This window comes from Eutrema salsugineum, unplaced genomic scaffold, assembly GCF_000478725.1.
Source record: "Eutrema salsugineum unplaced genomic scaffold, Eutsalg1_0 scaffold_3, whole genome shotgun sequence".
NCBI lineage: Eukaryota > Viridiplantae > Streptophyta > Magnoliopsida > Brassicales > Brassicaceae > Eutrema > Eutrema salsugineum.
In genome coordinates this window covers 4,683,862-4,709,107 of record NW_006256756.1, presented here as the reverse complement: position 1 = coordinate 4,709,107, position 25,246 = coordinate 4,683,862, and the positions used below count along the sequence as shown (strand labels likewise).

The following is a 25,246-nucleotide window of genomic DNA, read 5'->3' as shown; positions in this document are numbered from 1 at the left end:
CTGCTAACTTTGTTACAGAAGTCAAAGAGCCTTTAGTTCTTACCGCCAGCATTCATGATTCAAAAAATGAATGGGTTTTGGACTCAGGTTGCAGTTTTCACATAACTCCAAACAGAGATTTGTTGTTAGACTTGGAAGAGTTCAAAGGAGGAAAAGTGTTGATGGGAAATAACACTCACAGTGAAGTCAAGGGTATGGGTAAGATAAAAATTTCAAACCCAGATGGATCAACCGTGATTCTCACCGAGGTGAGATATATGCCAACTATGAGTCGAAATTTGATTTCGTACGGATTGTTGGACAAAGCCGGCTGTCGGTATGAAGGAAAGGACGGAAGAATACAGTTCTACAAAGGAGACAAGAGGGTAATTGCTGATGTTTATTATGAGGGATTATATTACCTTGAGGGAACTGTCTCTAAGGCTGAAGCTGCTACAGCAAAATCAGAAAATGACCCGACACAGAAATGGCACTCAAGACTGGGTCACATGAGTTCCAAGTGTATGGACGTACTGGTGAAAGAAGGATATCTGAAAGAAAAAGAGGTTAAGGACCTTAAATTCTGTGAAAGTTGTGTGTTGGGAAAATCTCACAAGCAGAGTTTCCAGAGATCAAAGCACACTACGAAGGAGATTCTTGAGTACATTCATTCTGATTTATGGGATTCTCCATCTGTCACAAAAAGTCTTGCAGATTGTCAATATTTTGTGACCTTCATTGACAATTTTTCAAGAAAAGTTTGGATCTACTTTCGGAAAACTAAAGATCAAGCTTTTGAAAAATTTAAGGAATGGAAGGTGAGTGTTGAGAATCAGACGAACAAGAGGATCAAGTGTCTAAGAACAGACTATGGGTTAGAATTTTGTAACAACAAGTTTGATACACTGTGTAAGTTATCAGGTATTAAGAGACATAGGATGTGTACCTACACTCCCCAACAGAACGGAGTGTCTGAAAGAATGAATAGGACTATCATGGATAAGGTGAGATGCATGCTCGCAGAAAGTGGTTTGGAAGAGAGATTCTGGGCTGAGGCTGCTTCAACAGCAGTATACTTAATCAATAGGTCTCCAAATTCATCTATTGAGTTAAAGTTACCAGAAGAAGTTTGGAGTGGTTCTAAACCAGATTTAAGTAATATTAAGATTTTTGGCTGTTCTGCGTATGTTCATGTGTCAAAGGAAAAGACAAGTCCTAAAGCTGTCAAGGGTGTGTTTGTGGGGTATCCGCAAGGTACAAAGGATTACAGAATTTGGATTGAGGAAGATGGAGAATGTAGCATCAGTCGGAACGTGGTCTTTAACGAAGATGAGTTGTACAAGGATACATTAAAGTCCACGAAAGTTGTTGATTTAGTTCAGAAAGAAACAACCGGTCAAACACAAAAGAAGATTAAGAGGGTTTCTTTAAGTAATGATCTAATCAGAGGTGCTTCAGCAGAATACTCAGATGCAGGGAATTCGGTTCAAGGTGGAGCAGATTCAGAAAATTCTGTTCAAGGTGGAGCTGGTTCAGTTTCGGGTATATCAGGATCTGGTTCAGAAAATGAAGGATCTGGTTCAGAAACAGACACAGAAAGTGAAGCCGGTGAAGAAGATCAAGTGAACCTTGAAAATTATATTCTTGCTAGAGACAGAGAAAAAAGAGTATCAAAGTTCCCTTCAAAGTATGATGATTTCGACGTTGTAGCATATGCACTGTCTTGTGCTGAAGACATTGAAATAGATGAACCCAAATCATACTTCGAAGCAAGAAGAAGCAAAGATTGGAAAAAGTGGAAATCGGCAGCCGGAGAAGAGATAGAATCTTTGCACAAGAATGACACATGGGAATTGGTGGAAAAACCAGAAAAGAAGAAAATAATAGGCTGCAAGTGGGTGTTTAAATGGAAACCAGGAATTCCAGGGGTTGAGGAGCCAAGATACAAGGCTAGGCTGGTAGCACAGGGCTTCTCACAAGTGGAAGGTATCGACTATACCGAAGTGTTCGCACCAGTAGTTAAGCATGTGTCTATTCGAATTTTGCTTTCACTTGTAGTAAATCAAGATTATGATCTGGAGCAGTTAGATGTAAAAACAGCTTTTTTACATGGATCATTGGATGAGGAAATTTATATGGCACAACCAGAAGGTTTTCAAGTGAAAGGGAAGGAAGAAATGGTGTGTTTACTGAAGAAATCCATGTATGGAGTTAAACAGTCACCAAGACAATGGAATAAGAGGTTCGATGGTTTTATGAAGGTCAAGGATTCAGGAAAAGTGTGTTTGATCCTTGTGTGTATATCTCAGGTTCGGATATACACAACTCTGTATATCTTTTGATATATGTGGATGATATGCTTGTTGCATCAAAGAATTCAGCAGGAATTAAGGAGTTGAAACAGAGTTTGATGAGAGAATTTGAAATGAAAGACCTAGGAGCTGCAACTAGGATTCTTGGAATGGATTTCATCAGAGACAGGGAAAAAGGAATTCTGAAGCTATCACAAGAAAAGTACATCGAACAGGTACTTAGAACTTTCAGTATGAGTGAGGCAAAACCTGTGAGTACACATTTGGGTTCTCAGTTTAAACTCAGAAGCTTAAGTGATGAAGAATTAAAGACTGAGAGGCATTTGATGAGTGAGATACCTTATGCAAGTGCAGTAGGATCGCTCATGTATGCCATGGTGGGTTCGAGGCCTGATTTGGCACATGCTGTGGGTGTGGTTAGTAGATTTATGGGAAGTCCAGGAAGAGTGCATTGGCAAGCAGTTAAATGGATATTGCGATATCTTAAAGGAACTTCAAGTTTAAGTCTTACATTCACAAAGAATTCAAGTTTTAAGGTCGAAGGTTTTTCAGATGCTGATTATGCTACAGATCTTGATAGAAGAAGATCTGTAACGGGTTATGTATTTCAGGTTGGTGGTAATACAGTCAGTTGGAGATCAGGACTACAACAGATAGTAGCTCTGTCAACTACAAAATCTGAATACATGGCTTTAACAGAGGCGTTCAAAGAAGCTTTATGGTTGAAACGAATGGTTAGTGATTTGGGTATTGAACAGGATGATGTGAAAGTATTCTCAGATTCTCAGAGTGCTATACACTTGGCGAAAAATGGAGGATTTCATGAGAGGACCAAGCATATAGACAATCGATTATATTTTATCAGAGATGTCATCGAAGATGGAGATGTTTTTCTACACAAAATTCATACTTCAGTCAACCCAGCAGATTTACTAACTAAGGGATTACCTGGAAAGCGGTTTGAACAAGGGCGTGAGAGCCTCAGAGTCCTCGCCTGAAAAGGTCCAGAGGAAAGCGAGAAGGTCTTCGTCGATGGATCATCTCGCAGGAAGAAGAGAGCACAAGGAGTTAGTGTTCTCGGGAAAGAGAAAAAATCGACAAAGGGAATAAGGAAAAGGATAGAGTCAGAATTGACAGGTACTACCTTTTCAAGCTTATTCTGTGTGAAGCCAGCCATGGTATTCTCGCAAAACAGAAGAGAAGAACAAAATGGGTCAGTATTTTGTTCAGGAGGTCTCGGCGACAGAATCAGAGGTTTTACAGAAAAGAAATTGCAGAAATCAGAAAGGGAATGTCACAGAAAAGAAAAGATTCCGAAATTGATTTACCTGGGTTTTTTTTTTTTTTTAAATCTCGCTGTTGAAACTGATGGAAGAGGACACTCATTTGAGATGTCCGAAATTGGTGTGAGGAAGAAGCATGATTCTTCGGTGGAACTGAAAAGAAGAATCAGAGGTGTGAATTTCTTCACAGGTGGAGTTGGCAAAGGAGCTGACACCGAAGGAGATGCTTATTGGAAGAAATCGATGAGCATCAGATTCCATTAGAGAGAAAGGGGAAAACTACGTGAAAGGGATTTTGACCAAAAGTCAAAGGTGGAGAATGTGAATCTCAGGTTGCCTTTTGGGTCAAATCTAGAACTGGGCTGTCTGATTATTTAGATGGACCTGATACAAGTTCTACACAAGTATTATAGGAGAAGAGATTGGACCAAGATGTGAAGTCCAAGACACAAAAACGTGGAGATCAAGTTCGTATATAAGGAATAGAGAATACCTAGTTGTTTCTTCTTCCTTAGGCCGTATCTTTTCACATAGCTTGTTCTAGGGCGTTCTGTGTTTTCTCTCTTGGCACAAAACCTGTAACAAGTAGAACAAGTCAGTTGGTGTTGTAGTTTGAACCTTGATCTAGTGGAAGTTAAGGGACAAGAGTTTCCCTCTCCAGACGTAGCGGTTAGCCGTGAACTGGGTTAACAATTGTGTGTGTTCTTTTATTCTTCTTGTTTGCGGATCTGTTTTGAGTTGCAGGGAAGTTAAAACCTCACAATTCTTGTGATGGGAAGTGAATTTGGGAGACTATCGAAGTTTAAAGATGGCTTCAATGTTACATGCTCACTACTCTCAATAACTTTTAATTATAAATACAAGAGCTCAGTGTTGCAGCCTCACTATATATACAAGTGCCTCTTTTGTTGTGGCCTATGAAGATAGATGTTAGAAAATATCGTTTACTTAGTGTCCAGAATCCAGATAAATCAACTAGAGAAAGCTGGGTCCATACATTTCTTTGGTGAATCCCAAATTTATAGCGCTATGGAAACATTTTTGTTCTGATGAATGGATTTCAAGGTTATGGATAAAAAAATGAAAGTTTTAGGTTGTAGTTGATGTTAAAACTTAAAAGTTTATAATCTGGTTTTAAATCCAGCAGTACGTAACTACGTATATAGTAAATTTAAGAATTATATAAATTCTATTATACTACATTTACAGATTATAATTTCAAAACGTGAATTAATATTCTGAAATACAATTTCTTGACCAAAAAAAACATTCTAAAATACAATTTTATAGTTATGTCACCATCAATAGTCGATTCTTTCTTCTAGTTATTAATTACAATTTTTTCCCTGATAAAATTTAGTTTGTTAATGTTGGCGAGATGGGTGGATATATAGACTATCTCCATTCCAAAGCAAAAGAAGAAGAAGAAGATATGAATATTACTAGCAAATAAGAGTTGGTGGTAAAATCACTTTTGTCTGAATCAACTTGCGAATACAATAAGAATAGCCAGTCATCATGAACAAATGATAGTTAAACAAATGAATTCTTAAAATAAAAAAACGTACATGTCCCACTTCAGTATATATGCATGCAAAGAAATCTAACTTATTTTGTGATTCATTGTGACATCGACCCCAGCCAAACTGTGACGATAAATGATGGAGTTTATTGGGCCAATGCTGGCCCTTGTCATCTATTGAAATTGGTTGGGGTTTGTGTTGGTGTTGGATTTAACCCAAATCCAGCCCATAAAGCACTTTGAGTGAACAAGCCATTATAAGAGAAGTTTTGGGTACTATAGGCCCGTAACTAAGGCAAGGAAAGCATCTCCAAGGAATATACTCAAGTACAAGTCAATCTAAGAGGACGCGGAAAGCTAGATAAAAAGAGATCGCAGAGATCTCGGAGAAGAAGAGGTCGTGGAGAGATAGATAAGAGGAGATCGCGGAGATCTCGGAGAAGGAGAGAACGTATCAACCCGCGGATCTCGGAACAGTTCGTCTCGTTCTATTTAGTATGTTTCGTTCTATTTAGTATAAATAGGAGTTGAATCTCTTGTAAAATGCATCCAATCTTTAGCTCAAAAACACTTTAAAAAACATTCATCTTTCATCAATACAATCCAAATTCGTCGATCTTTGTCTTTATTTTTACATCGCTCTTACCAGAATTTTTGCCCAAATTCTTCTACCACAAAATCAACATACTAAATCCTTGAGTGTGGATTTTAGGATCCACATTTTGGCGCCGTCTGTGGAGAAGAAACAAAGAAATTCTTACACCTGAGACCGATCTCAAAGACAAGTAAGAACGAAATGGATCCCAGAAACGTTGAAACATCTGGCTCTAAGACAAGCTCCGGCCTCGCACTAAACTTCACCATCGCAGGACGATCTGGAGATGCCGAGATCACCGATCCACAAAGCTCGTCTGCCCATAAACAAACAAACGAGCCGAGCGTCGCAAATCCGACAACCAGCTCGACTCAAACTGTTTCTTCGAGCGCGATGCGAACTACCGGCATGCCCGCCGTGTCACGCTCGGAGTCCGGAACGGCCCCAATATTCACATATTCACGGACCTGGACAAGATTTGGAACTCCACCGATCGGATCCAGCAGTTCGAATCGAACTGAATCCGTCCGGGCCGGATCGTCTCAGACGATAGCCAGCGACGACCTAGCGGAATTTCGAAGGATGCTAGCCTTCTTGGCAGAACAAGCCCGCGAGCAACTAGCTATTCTCACACGAAATGAGAAAGAGATAGCTAACTTGCGACGAGAGCGGACACAACCAACTCAGTCTCAAGGCGAAGATCACGACGATCTATCCGAAGAGGAAGATCGAAGTCCGCCCCCGACTACTCGATTGGAGTTTGAACACCTCGCAAATGACAATCTGTCAGCACAGTTCGTCACTCCGTCGCGAACTAACAACACCCCAATATTTAGTGAGATAGTCAGTCATCTGCCGATACTCGGATCCGGAACAACGGAGCACGAAACACCTGCAGTAGACGATTGTCGAAATCAGCTATCAACACCTCTATTCTTCTGCGGATCCCAAGGTCATAGTACGAACCGTGCTAACCCACCAACCGACAAGCGATCTAACGAAGAACGGATTGCCGACGACACTTTCCAAACCGGAAGTCAGCAACAAGGAAACGCGCGCAATAAGAAGCCCGCGGAGGACCCTCCAAATATCATAGATCCGCGATCTATAAACAACTTCGATGCGCTCCAGCGATACATCGAAGCAAACAACGCCGAGCTAAAATGTATGTACGCCGCAGTACATAAAGCAACGAGTGCGGCTCCTGATATAGATCGCGTGCTGGACGAAACTAGAAGGACCCCCTTCACCGATCGCATAGCTAACGCTAAGATCAAGGACACTGGGAAAATGCGGTTCCCAGAATGTAATGGAACAGCAGATCCCTTAGCTCACCTCAGAGCTTTTAGGCTCTCTGTAGCCCGAGCTCATCTCAACGACGAGGAAAAAGAAGTAGGCTATTGCCGGCTTTTCGTCGAAAATCTAGTCGGATCCGCCCTAGAATGGTTCGCCGGGCTAGAAGAAGGATCCATTGACAATTTCCAGCAGCTCGGTTCGGCCTTTCTTAAGCACTATTCGGTGTTTATAATGTCCAAGGCCACGGAAGCTGACCTATGGACCTGCAGACAGAATCACCAGGAGGCCCTGCGGTCTTACTTGGCTAGGTTCAAAGAAATTAAATCCAGGATATCCGAACTAAACGAGGGAGTAGCACTCTCTGCACTCAAACAAGGGCTATGGTTCGACTCACCTTTCAGACAGGAACTATCGGTTCGCTGTCCGGTGTCTCTAGACGACGCTTTGCATCGAGCTTCGAGCTTCGCTCGCTACGAGGAAGAACAAAATGTCCTCCGAGAACAGTTCGAAGCCGGGTTACTGACACCCAACCTCTCCACCTTTGCAGACACGGACTCCCTTATGAGATCGTGACAGACATTAGTTCTACGTATCCACCGGACCCTTCTGTCCGGAAAACGGAGAACTTAACAAAGAACGGCTAAGAGATCGGCAAGGTGTGATCAAAGAACAAAGAGATCGAATCCTTGTCCGAATCTAGAGTTACCAGCAGGCCGCGACCCGCTACTATAATTCTGGTGTAAAACACCTGAGCTTTAGTATTGGCAATCTCTTGCTACACAAGGTATTCAATAACACTAAAGAGTGTGGCACCAACAAGCTGTGCTCTAACTGGGAAGGTCCTTACGGGATCGTCGAAGTAGTCCGCAGCGGTGTCTACAAACTCGCGAACATCAGAACCGGAGTGCCAGAGATAAGAATGTGGAATGTTATAAATCTCAAACATTACCACCTCCGAGCACCGACAATAATCGAACTACGTTCAGGCTTGATCCCTTGACGGGGTACGTAGGCAGCTCAACACCGAGTCCAGCCACTATCTTTTCTTACATACTTAGTCAAAATTATAAAATGTATGTAACATCGCGTTTGTGAATAGAAACCCTTATTCCAAAACTCGCTCACTTCAAGATCTTTTAAAACGATCTTATAGCTCGAAGCCCCGAGCCCGCTAAGTAACGATTGAGCCGAACAATCTCAGCTTAGTTCGCTATCATATTGGGTAATTAATAGTCATAGTTTATAGCTCGCTAAATGATAACGAACTCTACCAAAGTAGATTAAAAAGTCGTTATCCGCAGTAAACTATCATAAATCGATCTAAACAGAACGATCATCAAGCTCGTAGCTCGCTGAGTAACTAGGCGCCTACAAAACAAAAGTTACTATCACAGTTCGCTACTCGCTACTCGGCACCGTAATGCGATCTCTCTAAAACGATCGTATGGTCACAACTTATAAAAATTCGGCACATTTTAAACAAAGAGCATTTATAACGCCTTGTTCGAAATCCTGATCTCATGATCAAAAATCACGCGATATAGGTCGTTCAGGTCCCATGGGGTGAAAAATTCTCCAAAAATAGGCCGCCCCTTTAGTTCGTTTCTCACTAAACGGGCTGGGGGGCAATTGTTGGTGTTGGATTTAGCCCAAATCCAGCCCATAAAGCACTTTGAGTGAACAAGCCATTATAAGAGAAGTTTTGGGCCCTATAGGCCCGTAACTAAGGCAAGGAAAACATCTCCAAGGAATATACTCAAGTACAAGTCAATCTAAGAGGACGCGGAAAGCTGGATAAAAAGAGATCGCGGAGATCTCGGAGAAGAAGAGGTCGTGGAGAGATAGATAAGAGGAGATCGCGGAGATCTCAGAGAAGGAGAGAACGTATTAACCCGCGGATCTCGGAACAGTTTGTCTCGTTCTATTTAGTATGTTTCGTTCTATTTAGTATAAATAGGAGTTGAATCTCTTGTAAAAGGCATCCAATCTTTAGCTCAAAAACACTTTAAAAAACATTCATCTTTCATCAATACAATCCAAATTCGTCGATCTTTGTCTTTATTTTTACATCGCTCTTACCAGAATTCTTGCCCAAATTCTTCTACCACAAAATCAACATACTAAATCCTTGAGTGTGGATTTTAGGATCCACAGTTTGGAACCGAGAATGGTAGTGACTATTGGATCTTGAGAAATTCGTGGGGCAGCACATGCGAAGAGGCTGGCTACATGAAGATGGCTCGGAACATTGCAAATCCAAGAGGGTTATGTGGTATCGCAATGTGAGCTTCACACTCAAGAACTCGTTTTCTACCAGTAAAAGCTCCATGGCCTAATTATATTAACTAAATGTACGTTATGCAAAGGATCGAGCGAGCCAACAATTTATTCGACTTTGAAGGAATCATAATGTTCAATGGGTTTGGTTATGTAAGATATTTTGGACTATGGAATAATTGTAATATTAATTATACGAATATGATTTGAAGTTAGTATATATAATAATATAATTAATACCAATAGTACTATTGTGTGTATATATATATATATATATATATGGTATGGAGAAAGAGATAAATATACACATGATAAAAGTAGAAAAAAATGTAAACAAAAAAAAAAGACAAAACCCATGTGAGTTTTATTAGAATGTGGTCTACAAAAGATTCTAGCAAAGATTTGTATCAAAAAATCAATCAAAGATATAAAATGTCTGTTTCTTATCTGATCGTTTTTTTTTTCTGTAACGATTTTTTATTTTTATTTATTTATATCAAGCACAAGAAAAGTTCAGATTAAATGGTTGATTTTGTTTACAAGACAAACAGAAAGAAGAAGGAAATGGTATCTGTCAAAGTCTATATATATATTGCAAATCTCTCTTCTTCCTGCAACCCTTCATGCAAATGCCATCATCGCCTCGTTGGGAATGATCTTCTACGTACCGGGACAAAAATAAGAGTTTGTGCATGGTAGCTAGTCTGTCAGACCCGCATTCCTTTGATAGAAGATATGAGTATGTGGTAGACCCACATTTGTTTGTGTAGTGGACCCATATTTGTTTGATATTAGGTTACATGTCTGATTTCATATATATACAGATAAATTACATATGCAAAACCATGGAATGGATGAATGTTTATGATTACTTAAGAGGTATGGGTTGAAACTCATACATCTCCAAGTTTGGGATCAGAGTATGTTATATAATTCTGTTCCATTTACTCAATCCCAAGTTTCGTCCTTAGTGCTTTTCTTTCAGGTGAGCTAACGATGGAGATGTTATAAGCATGTATAACGTTGGAAACTAATTAAAGTTCTAATGTCATGATCCATTATTGTGATACCGACCCCGAACCACTGTGACGATATATACAAAGTTTTATTCCACCACTACTACTATATAAACATTTTAGCTTTTACTGGCCATGCAAAAACTAAAAAGACTTAAAGATCTTCCAACTTTTTAAAATATTTTCTTTATCCTGATCACTGATCATCAGTATGATTTTTTTTCATATTTTTGAAATACATTTTGGTTCGCCGATCGAGTTCTCAATTTCTTGCGCACTTCGATGGCATTGCATACAAATTGTCTCTCGATATTTAACACATATCCATAAGTTTTGTGGATTAATCTGAGATTCTATTCAAAATTTAGTTTATATAAACATTTTATATATATATGATCAGTCGACGTCGTCAGGTTATATATTAATGTTGGGATTAATGTTTACCTACAAGAGTTTATCAATGTTTCAAAAGATTATTTATTGGCAGCAATATCGGACATATCTAAATATGTGGGGGCACATATCGGTTTAGAATGCATGGGTACGTGTTTCACGTGACAAACTTTGCCTGAGGGTAAATAATTGGAGTGGGGTAATGGGAATCAGGCCAGTGGCATATACAGGTATGATGGACAACCTTAGCTTGACTCTAATCCATGTATTTGCATAAACTGTTAGACTTTTTCCCAGCACAGCACTCATAATCTCAGTCTTCGTGAATTCAGTAAATTATGTCCATCATCGTCAAGACGCCTTGGCAATCGTTATAGCCACAAAAGTTAAATAAACTTCAAGACCCTTTTATTATCTTTAGGTACGCATCTAGCTCGCATGATTGTGGTTTAATGGTAAGAAAGTGTGGGGTTACACCACTTCATTTAGGTTGATCCTCCTTAGAAACAAAACACAATTATGTGGAAAATCAAGGTTTGGACCAAATATCCAAACAGTTTATATGATAGTCCTATAACAAGCCATTTAGCTATCTCTTACATTAGTTGGAAGATATTTCAAACTCGGAACAGGTAGTATAGTAACTCATTTAGATTTCTTAGATCTCATGGTCCATTGACTCGAATTCATTCGGAACTCATAATGTCTGTTGACTTGTTGAACCAAGAAAAAATTCACTATAGCATCTTGGTGTATTTCTACCGGAGTAAAAAAAAAATACAAAGCTACGCGTCTAAAACCAAAAAAATACACAAAGCTACGCGTCTAAAAAAAAAAGCAAAGCTACGCGTCAGCATACAGCACACTGTCATGTGTCTTCAGATCCACCTTTGTTTTTGGGGAATGACCCACGAACCACGGTACATCAGCCAACTACGAACATTGCATGTGGCTTCAGACCCACCTTTATTACGTTTAAACAACTGTTGCCTCATGCCTGACTCGTACCACCTTGCCTGACTCGAACCACCTTGCCTGACTCGTACTTGGGTAAAAAGTATCATAAATCTATTGTCTATGGATAAAGAAATTGGATATCAGAATTGTTTCTTTTTTTTTCCAACTACCCTCCATGTAACAGCAATTATCACCCGACTCTGAGTTACATGTTTCAAATTATATATTATATGATTATTATATTAAATAATTACATATAATCCTACATATATTAAATCTTATTTTGGAGAAATTCAGTGTTATATTATGGAAAAAGTGTTATAGTGTAACCATTTTGAAGTTTGAAATCATGTGAAGTTTATTTTGTTTAAATATGATTGTTTAGCTTTAAATATTTTATTTTCATAATGTTCAAAAAAAAATTATTTTTCTGATTAAAAAATAATAACCATGCAAGTATTTAAATGTTGACTCGAGTCACGAGTATCCCAGAACTAAAGACCCTATACCCACGCCATGTATCAAGAAATCGAAACCGAACGTTTTAACCTTTTGATATATAAATACGGAAAATCTTAATCATTAGACCCAAACGAAATAACCATAAATATTATACAAACTCCAAACAGTGACTCCATACAAGTCCAAAATATATTACAAAGCCAAACCAATCGACTACATTATTTTTACTTCAAAGTCGAATACAGTATTGGCTCACTCGATCCCTTGCATAGCATACATTTAGTTCATATGATTAGGCCATGGAGCTTTTGCCGTTAGTAAACGAGTTCTTGAGAGGGTATGAAGCTCGCATAGCGATGCCACATAACCCTCTTGGATTGACAATATTGCGAGCCATCTTCATGTAGCCAGCCTCTCCCCAAGTGTTGCCCCACGAGTTTCTCACGATCCAATAGTCATGACCGTTCTCGGTTCCATACCCAACCACAACAACTCCATGATTTAGGTTTGTTCCGCACGTTCCATCAAAAACTCCCTTTTGAGGGGTAAAACAAATTTCAATGCATTATATATAGACCGAAATTTCCGGTTACAAAACTTTAAAAGACATTTGTAAACAAAAATTCTTAAACAATCTTTTGTTCATTACCGATTCGTAAAGCTGGAAATCTCGGCTGCTAGAATCAATAACGGCAGTTACAGGCTGGTGAGCAACCGCTTTCATGAGAGCAAATTCGTCGTTTGCAGGCAAATTCTCATAACCATCAATCATAACCTTCTTATTGTTTTCCTACACAAATAGTATTGAAAAAGTAAAGATATTGAAAATTGATTTCTCTTTTTGTTTGTTGCTAGATATATCATTTATATATTTGGCCGTAACTATACCGACCTTGAGGCGGCCGTCGCAAGCTCCATTAACAGCCTTGTAAGGATAATCGTTGTCAGTACCAAGACCACCATTGTTAACTATGAATTCATAGGCAGTCTCGACTTTACCTCCTCCGCAACCATTATTTTCTTTGTTACAATTGATCAAATCTTGTTCAGACAAAGTGACTAACTCTCCTGTCACGATCTTGTTTAAGCCTTCTACTGCCCCCACAGTCGAGAACGCCCAACAACTCCCTTCACACAAGCACGAAGCATGCATATGAAGATTGTATACTTTTGGACTAATTAAATATCGAGAAATGTTATTGGTAACTAGTAAGTGTCGATTCTAGGTTGAATCCTTTTAAAAAAAAGTGTCGATTGTAGGTTTTAACTTTTAACTAACACTAACTTATAAATCTATCAGTTTTTAACAATGATTTTTCAAGAAAAATGAATTTAATCGTATGTTTTTGTAATCAAATATAACATAGAAGACAGAATTTTTTTTATTATCTTGACAAATGAAATCCATATAAATAGCACAAGAGCCACCGTTGTACATTTTACTTTTCAGCTGTTTTTAATATTTTAATAATTATATATAAAAAAAGTTTTAGCAAACCGATCGAATCTTTAAAATCACAATACTTACTGCAATGGCCTTGATCTTTTACTTCAGTCACGGCACCTTCATTTCTCCAGTCAATGGACTTAGGAAGCACATCACCAGCACTAGTTTTGTATCGATCGCTACTACTCATAAACACGTGGTTCCTAGGTGGTTTTGGATCAGCCCCGTGACAAACTTCTTTGTACTCATGTAGAGATAGATCAGCAAACCGGTTCAAACCGAGTCGATAACCGAGATTCTCAGCGTTACGGTTAGTGATGAAACGGAGGTTGTCCTTGAAAATCGTTAAACGCCGTTCCTTCTCAGCAACGGAGTCGTACACCTTCCCATGTTTGACAATCCATGGCTCGAATATTAACGATGCCTCGACATCGAAAACTCCGTTGCGGCGGCCGGGACCGGCGGTTTGATGGTGGCCAGGACCGGCGGTCACGTGGTGGTTATCATCGTATGTAACGACGGACATGTCTATGGCCCTGGCACAAGATGCGATGACCATTACTAGTAAGAGGATCAGCAAGGCTGATTTAGCACTACCCATTTTCTTTTCGGAGCAGCACTAATGAAACTTTGATTTGTTTTTGTATTTTTTATAAGTTAAAAAAAAATAAAAAGAAGAGAGGAGGTTTTTGTGTTGTGTTATTTTGGCTTACAAATGACACGTTTTTATAGTACTCAGAATTTGCTTTTTTTTTTTTTTTTTTTAATCTGTGGGAAAACCTACTGTTGCAAGTATTGTTGGAAGTGTGCTACGCATTGTAAGTATTGTTGGAGGTGAGCTATGCACCCTGCAAAGAGCACGTCTCAAACTAAGAGCATGTCCACTAGTAAACTCCATAGAGGGGTTTATGAGCATTAAAAAACAATATTTTTTTGTTGGGTGGTTTGGGAAGAACTCGGGTGAAAATGGAGGTTCCAGTAGTGAATTCCATTTTGAGGTTCATCCCGGAAAAAAAATATTTTTTTTTGAAGTTTAGAATATTTTTTTAAAACAAAAAACACACATTTATTATAATAAAAGAAATACAATTTATTACACATTATTTTATTTTAGAACATACAATATATAAGAGTAAAATTTAATACAAGAAAATTAGAAACATACAATATTTTAAAATTTTAAAAAAGTTAACCAAATTTATTCCAAATATTTTCTATTAAATCCTCTTTTAATCGTTCATGTATCTGGTTGTCACGGACTTCGTTTCGTTTTGTCATCATCAAATTTAAGACATTTGTAGGCATACGGGTAGAATACGCTTATATCAACAGGCGAATTTCTGCTTCCTTCATCTTGATGGAAGTCTTCTAAATTGTATCGAATGTAGACAAGTCGTTCGTTTTCTACTATCATATTGTGTAATATGATAGAGGCCCGCATAATCTTGCCAATTTTTTCTTTATCCCAAAAAAGAGCCGGATTTTTTATTATTGCAAATCTGGCTTGAAGAACGCCAAAAGCCCGCTCCACATCTTTCCGGACGGATTCTTGAGTTGTTGCGAATAATTTGTTTTTCTCTCCTTGAGGAAGATGAATTGATTGTATAAATGTTGCCCATTTAGGATAAATTTCGTCTGTGAGATAGTATGGCAAACGGTACTCGTTACCGTTTACCGAATATCTCACTTTTGGAGCCCGACCATGCAAGATGTCATCAAAAACTGGTGAACGATCAAGAACGTTAATATCATTTAATCTACCTGGAGGTCCAAAAAATGCGTGCCATATCCAAAGATCTTGTGATGCAACTGCCTCTAAAACGATTGTCGGTTTTCCTGACCCGCGTGTATATTGTCCTTTCCATGCAGTTGGACAATTCTTCCACTCCCAATACATACAATCGATGTTTCCTATCATTCCGGGAAAGCTCCGTTCCTCTCCAATGTTCAGTAACCGTTGAAGATCATCAGCTGTGGGTCTTCTTAGATACTCATTTCCGAACAAGGATATTATACCCTCAGTGAAATGTTCCAAGCATAACAATGCCGTACTAGCACCGAGCCGGAGATATTCGTCAACTGCATCCGCTGCGGTACCATATGCCATCATACGGATTGCTGCCGTGCATTTTTGTAGAGGAGATAGCCCTAATCTTCCGGTGGCATTTCTTCTTTGCTGGAAGTACGGAACCTCATTGGCATGTCGGTTGACAATACGCATGAACAAATCTTTGGTCATTCTAAATCGTCGTCGGAAAATATGTGGCGGATAAGTTGCATCATCACTGAAATAATCATTCCATAACCGCAAGTGGCCTTTTTCACGCTCTCTTTCAATGTACGCTCTTTTTTTCTTTTTCATTTTTTCTTCATTTTGTTTGACAAGCGAATTGAACATGGCTTCCAACTTCTCATCAAATGCATCATCTACTGCATCATCATATGCATCATCCAATCGATCATTGCTTGATGATGCCGCCATAGTATTGTATTTAGAAATTTGTGGTTAGGGATAAGGAGAGAAAGAGTTTTTGAATATAAAAGAAGTTTACCAAGTTATGTGCTTGATAAACCGTATTTGGTTTTTGTGTGGGAGAGAGACTTTTTTTTTAAAAAAGGAAAGATGAAGTGATTGCAGATCAATATGAGAAAATGAGGAAGAAGGAAATTTGCTACGAATGAACATACAATAGTTAGAAGACATATAAATAGACGGCTTGAAGTTCAAAGATGTGGCTACAATTCTACTTGGGAACGTATGGTCAATATTACAAGACAAAATATGCGGTAACAAGGGAAAACAACAACAGCAATTGGCCCCTCCTTGATTTGAGCATATAGTCACGGACGTGTCAGGGTTGTTGTACTGCCCAACTTGCTGTGACACTTCCTGAAAAAAAAAAACGTGCAGGTCAGAAGCAAGTAAAATGAAATAGAAGATCATACCAAACATAAAACAACAACTTAATACATGAAAGATCATATTCTAAGGCAAAGAACAATCTCACTCAAACCATACCGAATGAATATCAATCTTTAAGCAAGAAAAAACCAAAATGAAATAGAAGATCATACCAAACATAAAACAACAACTTAATACATGAAAGATCATATTCTAAGGCAAAGAAGAATCTCACTCAAACCATACCGACTGAATAGAGTTAAGGAAAAAACAACAGCCATTAACTTGTTGTTCTGTCCAAACCATACCGACTGAATAGATGTACCCTAAAGACCATACACAGAACTGATCAACTTGTTTTTCAATGAGATTTCAATCTCAGTTAGCGGTCCATGCTTAGCTAAGAGGCTCTCAAGAATCCTCTTGTCCCTAATCTTGTCTTTCATTTCAAGGTCCTTATGTTTCATATCCCACATGGAAGAAAACTCTTTCATATCCTTGTTTTCACCCTTAACACCGCCTGCTTTCTTCGCATTGGCCTTCGAAGCCTTGACACCAGGAGGGCGAGCCTCAACTTCACTTTCATTCACGCTTCCAGGCATCGACGATGATGACTGTGCCGAGTCTTCTACTTTTCTCTTTTTGACTGTTGCGCCATCCTTTTGTGAGCTGGTCGTGCACCATTTCTGGTCGAACCTCAGCTCTCTCCATGCGTGTTCGAGGGCAAACTTAATGCCGTAGTCGTTGAAAAAAATTTCATGTGCAAGCTTCATCACATCGTTTTCATTCTGACCGCTATTTTTTTCTTTCTGTGCAGCTGCGTATGAACCCACAAATTTACATACGTGGTCATTAAGCCTTCCCCATCGTTGCTTGCACTGCGACCATTCTCTTCTTGGCAGATCTCCAAGCTCCTCGCATCCGTTGTAATAGATCTGGATCCTCTTCCAGAATGCACCGGCTTTTTGTTCATTGCCCACTATGGGATCCTTGCTGGTGTTGAGCCAAGAACTAATCAGGAGCAAGTCTTCCTTCGGACTCCAGAGTTTTCTCTTCAATGCAATATCAGAAGGACCATCAGATCCTTGTGTGCTAAACAAAATGTATGATGATCCTAAGTCTATGCACGGAGAGTACGATTCAGGGTTTAACTGACTACTTAGAAGGTGAACAAACCCTTCAGAGGGCGTAAATGAGTTCTGAGAATCCATGTCGATGAAAGAAAGTGTGAAAGAAAGAAGGGAGAAAGGAAATAATGATAGTTAACAAGGTGAAAGAGTGAAGAAGAAGCGAAAGAGAAAGAGTGAAGTGAAGCGTGAAAGAAAGAGTGAAGAGAATAAAAGAGAAAAAGGAAGTTTGCAGTATAGAAGTAGATAAGTAAAGGATTTGTTAAAAGAGAGTAAATTGATTTATGGTTGAATGTCTTTTAAGTGTCTTAATGGTAGTGGTTATGTGTCTTGTAAGTGTTGGTTGAGTGTCTTATTATTAGTAAAAGCGTGTCTTTATGTTTCCGAACAAGTTTTGAGAGTTTTTGAGAACAGGTGGATATAATTACTACACCTAACATGTCCTATCAAGCAATAAACACAAATATACCACGTTCCATCTAAACTACTCAACTAAACCATTAAGTTACAGGAGAACTAACCTGTTTCGGTGGACCATATGCCATCGGTGAACCATATGCCATGAAGTCAAACCCTTGTTCCGTTGAGTCCATATTATCCTCACAACAAAAGATAAAAAGAGAATTAAAACAAGTACATTAATTGAGCCGAAGTAAAAAAATTAATGTTACCCTACTTAGTAATCAATCCTAACCCAGTTCTAAACCCTTAAGATATATGCGAACAGTCCAATAACACACATAAAGAACAGGGTAGAAAGACTGTCACCTTGAGAACCAATTTGCTCCTTCAAAACCCTGACTTCTCCATCAAGCCTTGCTAACTCCTCACGGAGTTCTCCCTCAAGTCTTGCTTGTTCCCCACGGACTTCTCCTATAACCGGATCGACAAAGTTCATTCTACCACGATCAGCACTCACGATCAACTCCCTCTGATTTTCTATCCTTGTCGCGAGGATTTCGCATTGCTCTGTGACCGCATGATCCCACCATTGGTGGATGTGGTCGAATGAGCCCTACATTCAACACAAAGTGTTAGCAAAGAGTTAAGGAGGTCCAAAAGATGAGTTAAATGAACAAACTGAACAAAAAAAACAAAGTAATATACATAAATAACTAACCTCATTAATCCATTCTGGACAAGCATAATACTTGCGACCGGCGGCGTTTTCTTTCAGCTTCACCTCCCTGCCGCATAAGCACTTCGCCGGTATGTCATAAGTGGCATCGGCGTAAGCCCAATAAGGAACCTCTGAGCCTTCTTCAGATGAACCGCTGCTGTAGCTTGGCATGATCTGCCACAAAACAATATGATCAGCAAAACTATATGAACTCACACGATTACAATATGATATGAACTTATGCAATATGATCATATCATCTACTAATATATAGCAAACAACAAATGAGTAACCATTTCAACCAAAAACTCATAAGCGATTAACCAGTTCATATAACCATATAGCAAACAACAAATAAGAAGCCAATCATATAGCAAAATACCATTTAGCAAACAACAAATAAGAAGCAAATGGCTTTTAAGATACACACGAATCTTGATAATGTATCGAGAGTGACCCAGTTTGAATACCAACACAGAGCCCCAAATAAACCCCCGAGATAGAAAAAACTTAGTTCATCGCAACAATATTCAGATTTTCAATCTTAAAACCATGAAATCGTATTCGAAGTAAGGATATGACGGTTTTAAATGAACGAATTAGACGCCAATTGCAATCCCAAATGAAAGCCCCAAAATTTGTAAACAATTTCGAAAACCCTAATTTCAACGAATCTAGGGTTTGCAAATCTACTAAATTCGTACCGAATACTAGATTTGGGGTACCAAAGACAACCGTCGAACCTCTAATCCACCGAAATCGAACAAAAAAACACCTGATTTCAACCCGATTTTTTTCCCCAAAAATCGCAAACCCTAGAATCGCGAAATCGAAATCAACAATTAAAACTACGAGGAACCGAAGCTTACCAGGACTATGGGGACGGAAGATCGATGTTCGGATTGCACCTCCACCGAGAATAATCGACGGAACAGGCGGTGACGACGGAATCGCCCTGAATCGCCAAAGAACACGAACGAGAGAAGAAAAAATCGGGGAAAGAGAAAATGTTTTCTTTCTGCGGTTTTTTTTTCTCCCAAAATGACGCGTTTTCCACAGCCAATCGCCTTATGCCATGTGGTTCGCATGCAGAGTCTTCAGGCTCGACGGGATGAACCTCTCCTTCCGAGTTGGGTCTTTTTTCTTTTTTTTTAAAACCCAAAAAGCCTATGATTCTGTGCCCAAAATTGTAGAAGACCCTTTAATGGATCTGGTCTAAGTCCAGTTCAATTAAATTCGGTATATCAATCTCTGTCGGTCCGGTTTCGCTCATGTTGACCCAACTCAGCCCACTATGGTTTTCCCGCCTTGATTCAAGTTATTTCGGCCCGTCAAGAGTTGCCAAGGCCCATCGAACTCAGTTCAGTCGAGTCAGTAAAGAATCATGATATAAGGAGAATCTTAAAAAATGGAAGATTTCTATGGCGGCTACGAGAAAAGTATCAAAAAATCAATCAAAAGATATAAAATGTCTGTTTTCTTATCTGATCGTTTTTTTTTCTGTAACGAGTATTTATTTTTTCATTTCTATCAAACACAAGAAAAGTTCAGATTAAAATGGTTGATTTTGTTTACAAGACAAACAGAAAGAAGAAGGAATGGTATCTGTCAAAGTCTATATATTGCAAATCTCTCTTCTTCCTGCAACCCTACATGCAAATGCCATTATCGCCTCGTTGGGATTGATCTTCTACATACCACGACAAAAATTTGAATATTTGAAAAATAATAGTTTGTGGTAGCTAGTCTGTCAGACCCGCATTTGTTTGATATAAGATATGAGTATGTGGTAGACCCACATTTGTTTGTGTAGTGGACTCATATTTGTTTGATATTATGTTACATGTCTGATTTCATATATATACAGATAAATTACATATGCAACCATGGATGTATGTTTATGATTACTTAAGAGGTTATGGGTTGAAACTCATACATCTCCAAGTTTGGGATCAGAGTATGTTCCATTAACTCAATCCCATAATCAGAAGTTTCGTCCTTAGTGCTTTTCTTTCAGGTGAGCTAACGATGGAGATGTTATAAGCATGTATAACGTTGGAAACTAATTAAAGTTCTAATGTCATGATCCATTATTGTGACACCGACCCCGAGCCACAGTGACGATATATATATATAACAAAATTATTCCACCACTACTACTATATAAACATTTTAGCTTCTACTGGCCAAAATTAAAAAGACTTAAAGATGTTCCTACTTTTAAAAATATTTTCTTATCCTGATCACTGATCATCAGTATGATTTTTTTCATATTTTTGAAATACATTTTGGTTCGCCGATCGAGCTCTCAATTTCTTGCGCACTTTGATGGCATTGCATACAAATTGTCTCTCGATATTTACACATTTCCATAAGTTTTGAGGATTTATCTGAGATTCTATTCAAAATTTAGTTTATATAATAATTATATATATATATATATATATATATGATCAGTCGACGTCGTCAGGTTGGGATTAATGTTTTCCTACAAGAGTTTATCAATGTTTCAAAAGATTATTTATTGGCAGCAACATCGGACATATTTAAATGTGTGGGGGCGCATATCGGTCTAGAATGCATGGGTACTTGTTTCACGTGACAAACTTTGCCTGAGGGTTAATTATTGGAGTGGGGTAATGCGAATCAGGCCAGTTGCATATACAGGTGTGATGGACTGTATTTGCATAAACTGTTAGACTTTTTTTCCAGCACATATCAGTGCACCATGCACAATTTCAGTCTTCGTGAATTCAGTAAATTATGTCCATCATCATCAAGACGCCTTGGCGATCTTTATAGCCACAAAAGTTAAATAAACTTCAAGTCCCTTTGTTATCTTTAGGTAACAAAGCTACGCGTCTAAAAAAAGAAAAAAAAAATGCTACGCGTCAGCATATAGCACACTGTTATGAGTTGTAACCGCATCCATATGTGTCTTCAGATCCACCTTTGTTTTGGGGAACGACCCACGAACGACGGTACATCAGTCGACTATGAACATTGCATGTGTCTTCAGACCCACCTTTATCACGTTTAAACAACTGTTGCCTGACTCGTACCAACTTGCCTGACTCGTGTAACCATTTTGAAGTTTGTAATCAAGTAAAGTTTATTTTGTTTAAATATAAATATTATATTTTCTGATTAAAAAATAATAAATATGCAAGTATTTAAATGTTGACTCGAGTCACGAGTATCCCAGGCCAGAACTAAAGACCCGCGCGGCCGCGCCATATATCAAGAAATCGAAACCGAACGTTTTAACCTTATGATAGAAAACGGAAAATCTTAATCATTAGAAACGAAATAACCATAAATATTATACAAACTCCAAACAGCGAAAATATATTACAAAGCCAAACCAATCGACTACATTATTTTTACTTCAAAGTCGAATACGTTATTGGCTCACTCGATCCCTTGCATAGCATACATTTAGTTCATATAATTAAGCCATGGAGCTTTTGCCGGTAGTAAACGAGTTCTTGAGAGGGTATGAAACTCGCATAGCGATTCCACATAAGCCTCTTGGATTGGCAATGTTGCGTGCCATCTTCATGTAGCCAGCCTCTCCCCAAGTGTTGCCCCACGAGTTTCTCACGATCCAATAGTTACGACCGTTCTCGGTTCCATACCCGACCACAACAACTCCATGATTTAGGTTTGTTCCGCACCTTCCATCAAAAACTCCCTTTTGAATGGGAAAACAAATTTCAATGCATTATATATAGACTGAAATTTCCGGTTATAAAACTTTAAAAGACATGTGTAAACGAAACTTTTAAGCAATCTTTTTTTATTACCGATTCATAAAGCTGGAATTCTCGGCTGCTAGAATCGATAACGGCAGTTACAGGCTGGTGAGCAACCGCTTTCATGAGAGCTAATTCGTCGTTTGCAGGCAAATTTTCATATCCATCAATCATAACATTCTTGATGTTTTCCTACACAAGTAGTATTGAAAAATTAAAGATTTGAAAATTGATTTTCTCTTTTTGTTTGTTACTAGATAAATCATATACTCCCTCTGTTTCATTATAGTTGATTTTCTGAATATTTGCATACAGATTAAGAAAGTTATAAATGCTCAATTATTTGCTGTTTATTTTGTTTAATTAGGTTATTTTTACAATTAATTTCATTACTTTTATTAGTATTACTGGTTTTTACTTTAACCTGAGCTTTTCATCTCCTCTCTTTTAATTAATGCTTATAATTAATAAATTTTGTAAAGCAACATGCATAAATATGATTCATTCAACTTAAAGAAAAGATGTGCATTAATTAGATGTAAAAAATCAAATATTATGAAACAAGAAAAAAAACCTAGAAAATCAACTATAATGAAACAGAGGGAGTATGTATTTGGTGGTAACTATACCGACCTTGAGGCGGCCGTCGCAAGCTCCATTAACAGCCTTGTAAGGATAATCGTTGTCGGTACCAAGACCACCATTGCTAACTATGAATTCATAGGCAGTCTCGACTTTACCTCCTCCGCAACCATTATTTTCTTTGTTACAATTGATCAAATCTTGCTCAGACAAAGTGACTAACTCTCCTGTCACGATCTTGTTTAAGCCTTCTACTGCCCCCACAGTCGAGAACGCCCAACAACTCCCTTCACACAAGAACGAAGCATGCATATGAAGATTTATACTTTTTGGACTAATTAAATATCGGAAATGTTAATGGTAACTAGTAAATGTCGATTCTTGGTTTCTTTTAACTAACACTAACGTTTTCATATCCGGTGTGGCCTAACTGGTGATATACTTATATAAATATATCAGTTTTAACAATGATTTTTAGCTAAAATGGATTGAATCGTTTTATAGTAATCAAATGTAACATATAACAGGAAAATAATATTTATTATTCTTGACAAATAAAATCCTTATAAATAGCACAAGAGACACCGTTGTTCAGCTGTTTTTAATATTTTAATAATTTTATATATATATATATATATATAATAAAAAAAGTTTTAGCAAACCGATCGAATCTTTAAAATCACAACACTTACTGCAATGGCCTTGATCTTTTACTTCAGTCACGGCACCTTCATTTCTCCAGTCAACGGACTTAGGAAGCACATCACCAGCACTAGTCTTGTATCGATCGCTACTACTCATAAACACGTGGTTCCTAGGTGGTTTTGGATCAGCCCCGTGACAAATTTCTTTGTACTCATGTAGAGATAGATCAGCAAACCGGTTCAAACCGAGTCGATAACCGAGATTCTCAGAGTTCCGGTTAGTGATGAAACGGAGATTGTCCTTGAAAATCGTTAAACGCCGTTCCTTCTCGGCAACGGAATCGTACACCTTCCCGTGTTTGACAATCCATGACTCGAATATTAACGATGCCTCGACATCGAAAACTCCATTGCGGCGGCCGGGACCGGCGGTCACGTGGTGGCCAGGACCGGCGGTCACGTGGTGGTTATCATCGTATGTAACGACGGACATGTCCATGGCCGTGGCACAAGATGCGATGACCATTGCTAGTAAGAGGATCAGCAAGGCTGATTTAGCACTACCCATTTTCTTTTTGGGGTTCAAAACTAATGAAACTTTGGTTTGTGTTTGTTTTTTTTTATAAGTTGAAAAAAAACAAAAAGAAGAGAGGAGGTTTTTGTGTTGTATAATTTGGCTTACAAATGACACGTTTTTATAGTACTCAGAATTTGCTTTTCTTTTTTCTTTTAACAAGTGGGAAAACCAACTGTTGCAAGCATGTGCGTGATTGCCCCAGAAATTAAACCTTTCACCAAAAATTTCGAAAGAAGAAAATTTAAAAATTGGATCGATCACTACTATATTTAAATTTTTAATGTTTGGTCATGCGATATATATTGATCTAAGAAAATCTGTTATGATAACATATTGACGATTAAAAAACAAATAATACAACAAATAGGACCCACTGTATCATTTATTTTGTAAATTTCCATCAGTTTTAAATAATACAAAGAAAATTTTACAAGTATGTTGTGTCAGTTTAAAAAGTCAATGCAAATACTTGCATCAGTTGTTATCATTCTGCATAAGTTTGTTTGTTGTACAGTGTTCGATTCACAATAAAGAAGCACAAAGAAGTTTCTGAATTCGAAGTTTCTAGCTACCAAAAAAATCTACGAAAAATCTGTCCAAACAATGTCTTTCTTATTTCTCCTTAGGATGGCTGCAGATAGATATCATGAAAATAACAAATAAAAGCTTGAGAAACAAAAAGCCAGTAACGTACATGAGTCGCATATTATAAGCATGAATCATGTTAAAGATCTAAAGCTCGGAAGATTGATTGCCATATCGACTTAAGCCAAGTAGTGATGACTGGAGAATATCAATGATAAAAGTAAAAAGTGTATTGGATCTGCCACTACTATATAACTTTTAGCATGATTGGCCAAATTAAAGATAAAATCATTTAGTGATAGTAGTTGGGATTGTTGTCGGAGATTGCCGCTGCAAATAACTGTCCAAATGTGGGTTGTTTGAATTATTGGGATATATTTATATTATTGATGTGTTTTTGTAAGTGATTTTACTT

At 38.2% G+C, this 25,246-nt stretch overlaps 4 protein-coding genes across 4 annotated transcripts; all 4 read right to left on the bottom strand.

The window, feature by feature from the left end:
* Nucleotides 1–12,192: 12,192 nt before the first annotated feature.
* LOC18014766 (probable cysteine protease RDL4) lies at nucleotides 12,193–14,234 on the bottom strand. The gene is made up of 4 exons (XM_006396860.2): nucleotides 13,621–14,234; nucleotides 12,985–13,220; nucleotides 12,742–12,882; nucleotides 12,193–12,627 (listed from the first exon to the last, which is right to left on the bottom strand). Exons 1-4 carry the CDS (start codon nucleotides 14,138–14,140, stop codon nucleotides 12,385–12,387), a joined length of 1,140 nt encoding a protein of 379 aa, XP_006396923.1. The 5' UTR covers nucleotides 14,141–14,234; the 3' UTR covers nucleotides 12,193–12,384.
* A 493-nt stretch (nucleotides 14,235–14,727) lies between these two features.
* On the bottom strand, nucleotides 14,728–16,021 carry LOC112085281. The gene is made up of 2 exons (XM_024154483.1): nucleotides 14,851–16,021; nucleotides 14,728–14,816 (listed from the first exon to the last, which is right to left on the bottom strand). The coding sequence occupies exons 1-2, from the start codon at nucleotides 16,019–16,021 to the stop codon at nucleotides 14,728–14,730; spliced, it is 1,260 nt and encodes a 419-aa protein (XP_024010251.1).
* Nucleotides 16,022–16,767: 746 nt separating this feature from the next.
* LOC112085280 (glutathione S-transferase T3-like) lies at nucleotides 16,768–17,652 on the bottom strand. The gene has a single exon (XM_024154482.1). It carries the CDS (start codon nucleotides 17,650–17,652, stop codon nucleotides 16,768–16,770), a length of 885 nt encoding a protein of 294 aa, XP_024010250.1.
* Nucleotides 17,653–21,965: 4,313 nt separating this feature from the next.
* On the bottom strand, nucleotides 21,966–24,320 carry LOC18014513 (probable cysteine protease RDL4). Its single transcript, XM_024154748.1, has 4 exons — nucleotides 23,718–24,320; nucleotides 23,077–23,312; nucleotides 22,495–22,635; nucleotides 21,966–22,382 (listed from the first exon to the last, which is right to left on the bottom strand). The coding sequence occupies exons 1-4, from the start codon at nucleotides 24,235–24,237 to the stop codon at nucleotides 22,140–22,142; spliced, it is 1,140 nt and encodes a 379-aa protein (XP_024010516.1). The 5' UTR covers nucleotides 24,238–24,320; the 3' UTR covers nucleotides 21,966–22,139.
* Between the last annotated feature and the right edge of the window lie 926 nt (nucleotides 24,321–25,246).

What these genes read in the sequence shown, in the direction of transcription:
- LOC18014766 (XM_006396860.2), bottom strand. Translation starts at nt 14,140, where the DNA reads ATGGGTAGTGCTAAATCAGCCTTGCTGATCCTCTTACTAGTAATGGTC. An exon ending in AAAAGATCAAGGCCATTGCA is followed by an intron (nt 13,221 to 13,620) that starts GTAAGTATTGTG and finishes GCTTGTGTGAAG; the next exon opens with GGAGTTGTTGGGCGTTCTCG. An exon ending in CTTGCGACGGCCGCCTCAAG is followed by an intron (nt 12,883 to 12,984) that starts GTCGGTATAGTT and finishes CTATTTGTGTAG; the next exon opens with GAAAACAATAAGAAGGTTAT.
- LOC112085281 (XM_024154483.1), bottom strand. Translation starts at nt 16,021, where the DNA reads ATGGCGGCATCATCAAGCAATGATCGATTGGATGATGCATATGATGAT. An exon ending in TGTTGATATAAGCGTATTCT is followed by an intron (nt 14,817 to 14,850) that starts ACCCGTATGCCT and finishes TAAATTTGATGA; the next exon opens with TGACAAAACGAAACGAAGTC.
- LOC112085280 (XM_024154482.1), bottom strand. Translation starts at nt 17,652, where the DNA reads ATGGATTCTCAGAACTCATTTACGCCCTCTGAAGGGTTTGTTCACCTT.
- LOC18014513 (XM_024154748.1), bottom strand. Translation starts at nt 24,237, where the DNA reads ATGGGTAGTGCTAAATCAGCCTTGCTGATCCTCTTACTAGCAATGGTC. An exon ending in AAAAGATCAAGGCCATTGCA is followed by an intron (nt 23,313 to 23,717) that starts GTAAGTGTTGTG and finishes TCTTGTGTGAAG; the next exon opens with GGAGTTGTTGGGCGTTCTCG. An exon ending in AATTCCAGCTTTATGAATCG is followed by an intron (nt 22,383 to 22,494) that starts GTAATAAAAAAA and finishes CCCATTCAAAAG; the next exon opens with GGAGTTTTTGATGGAAGGTG.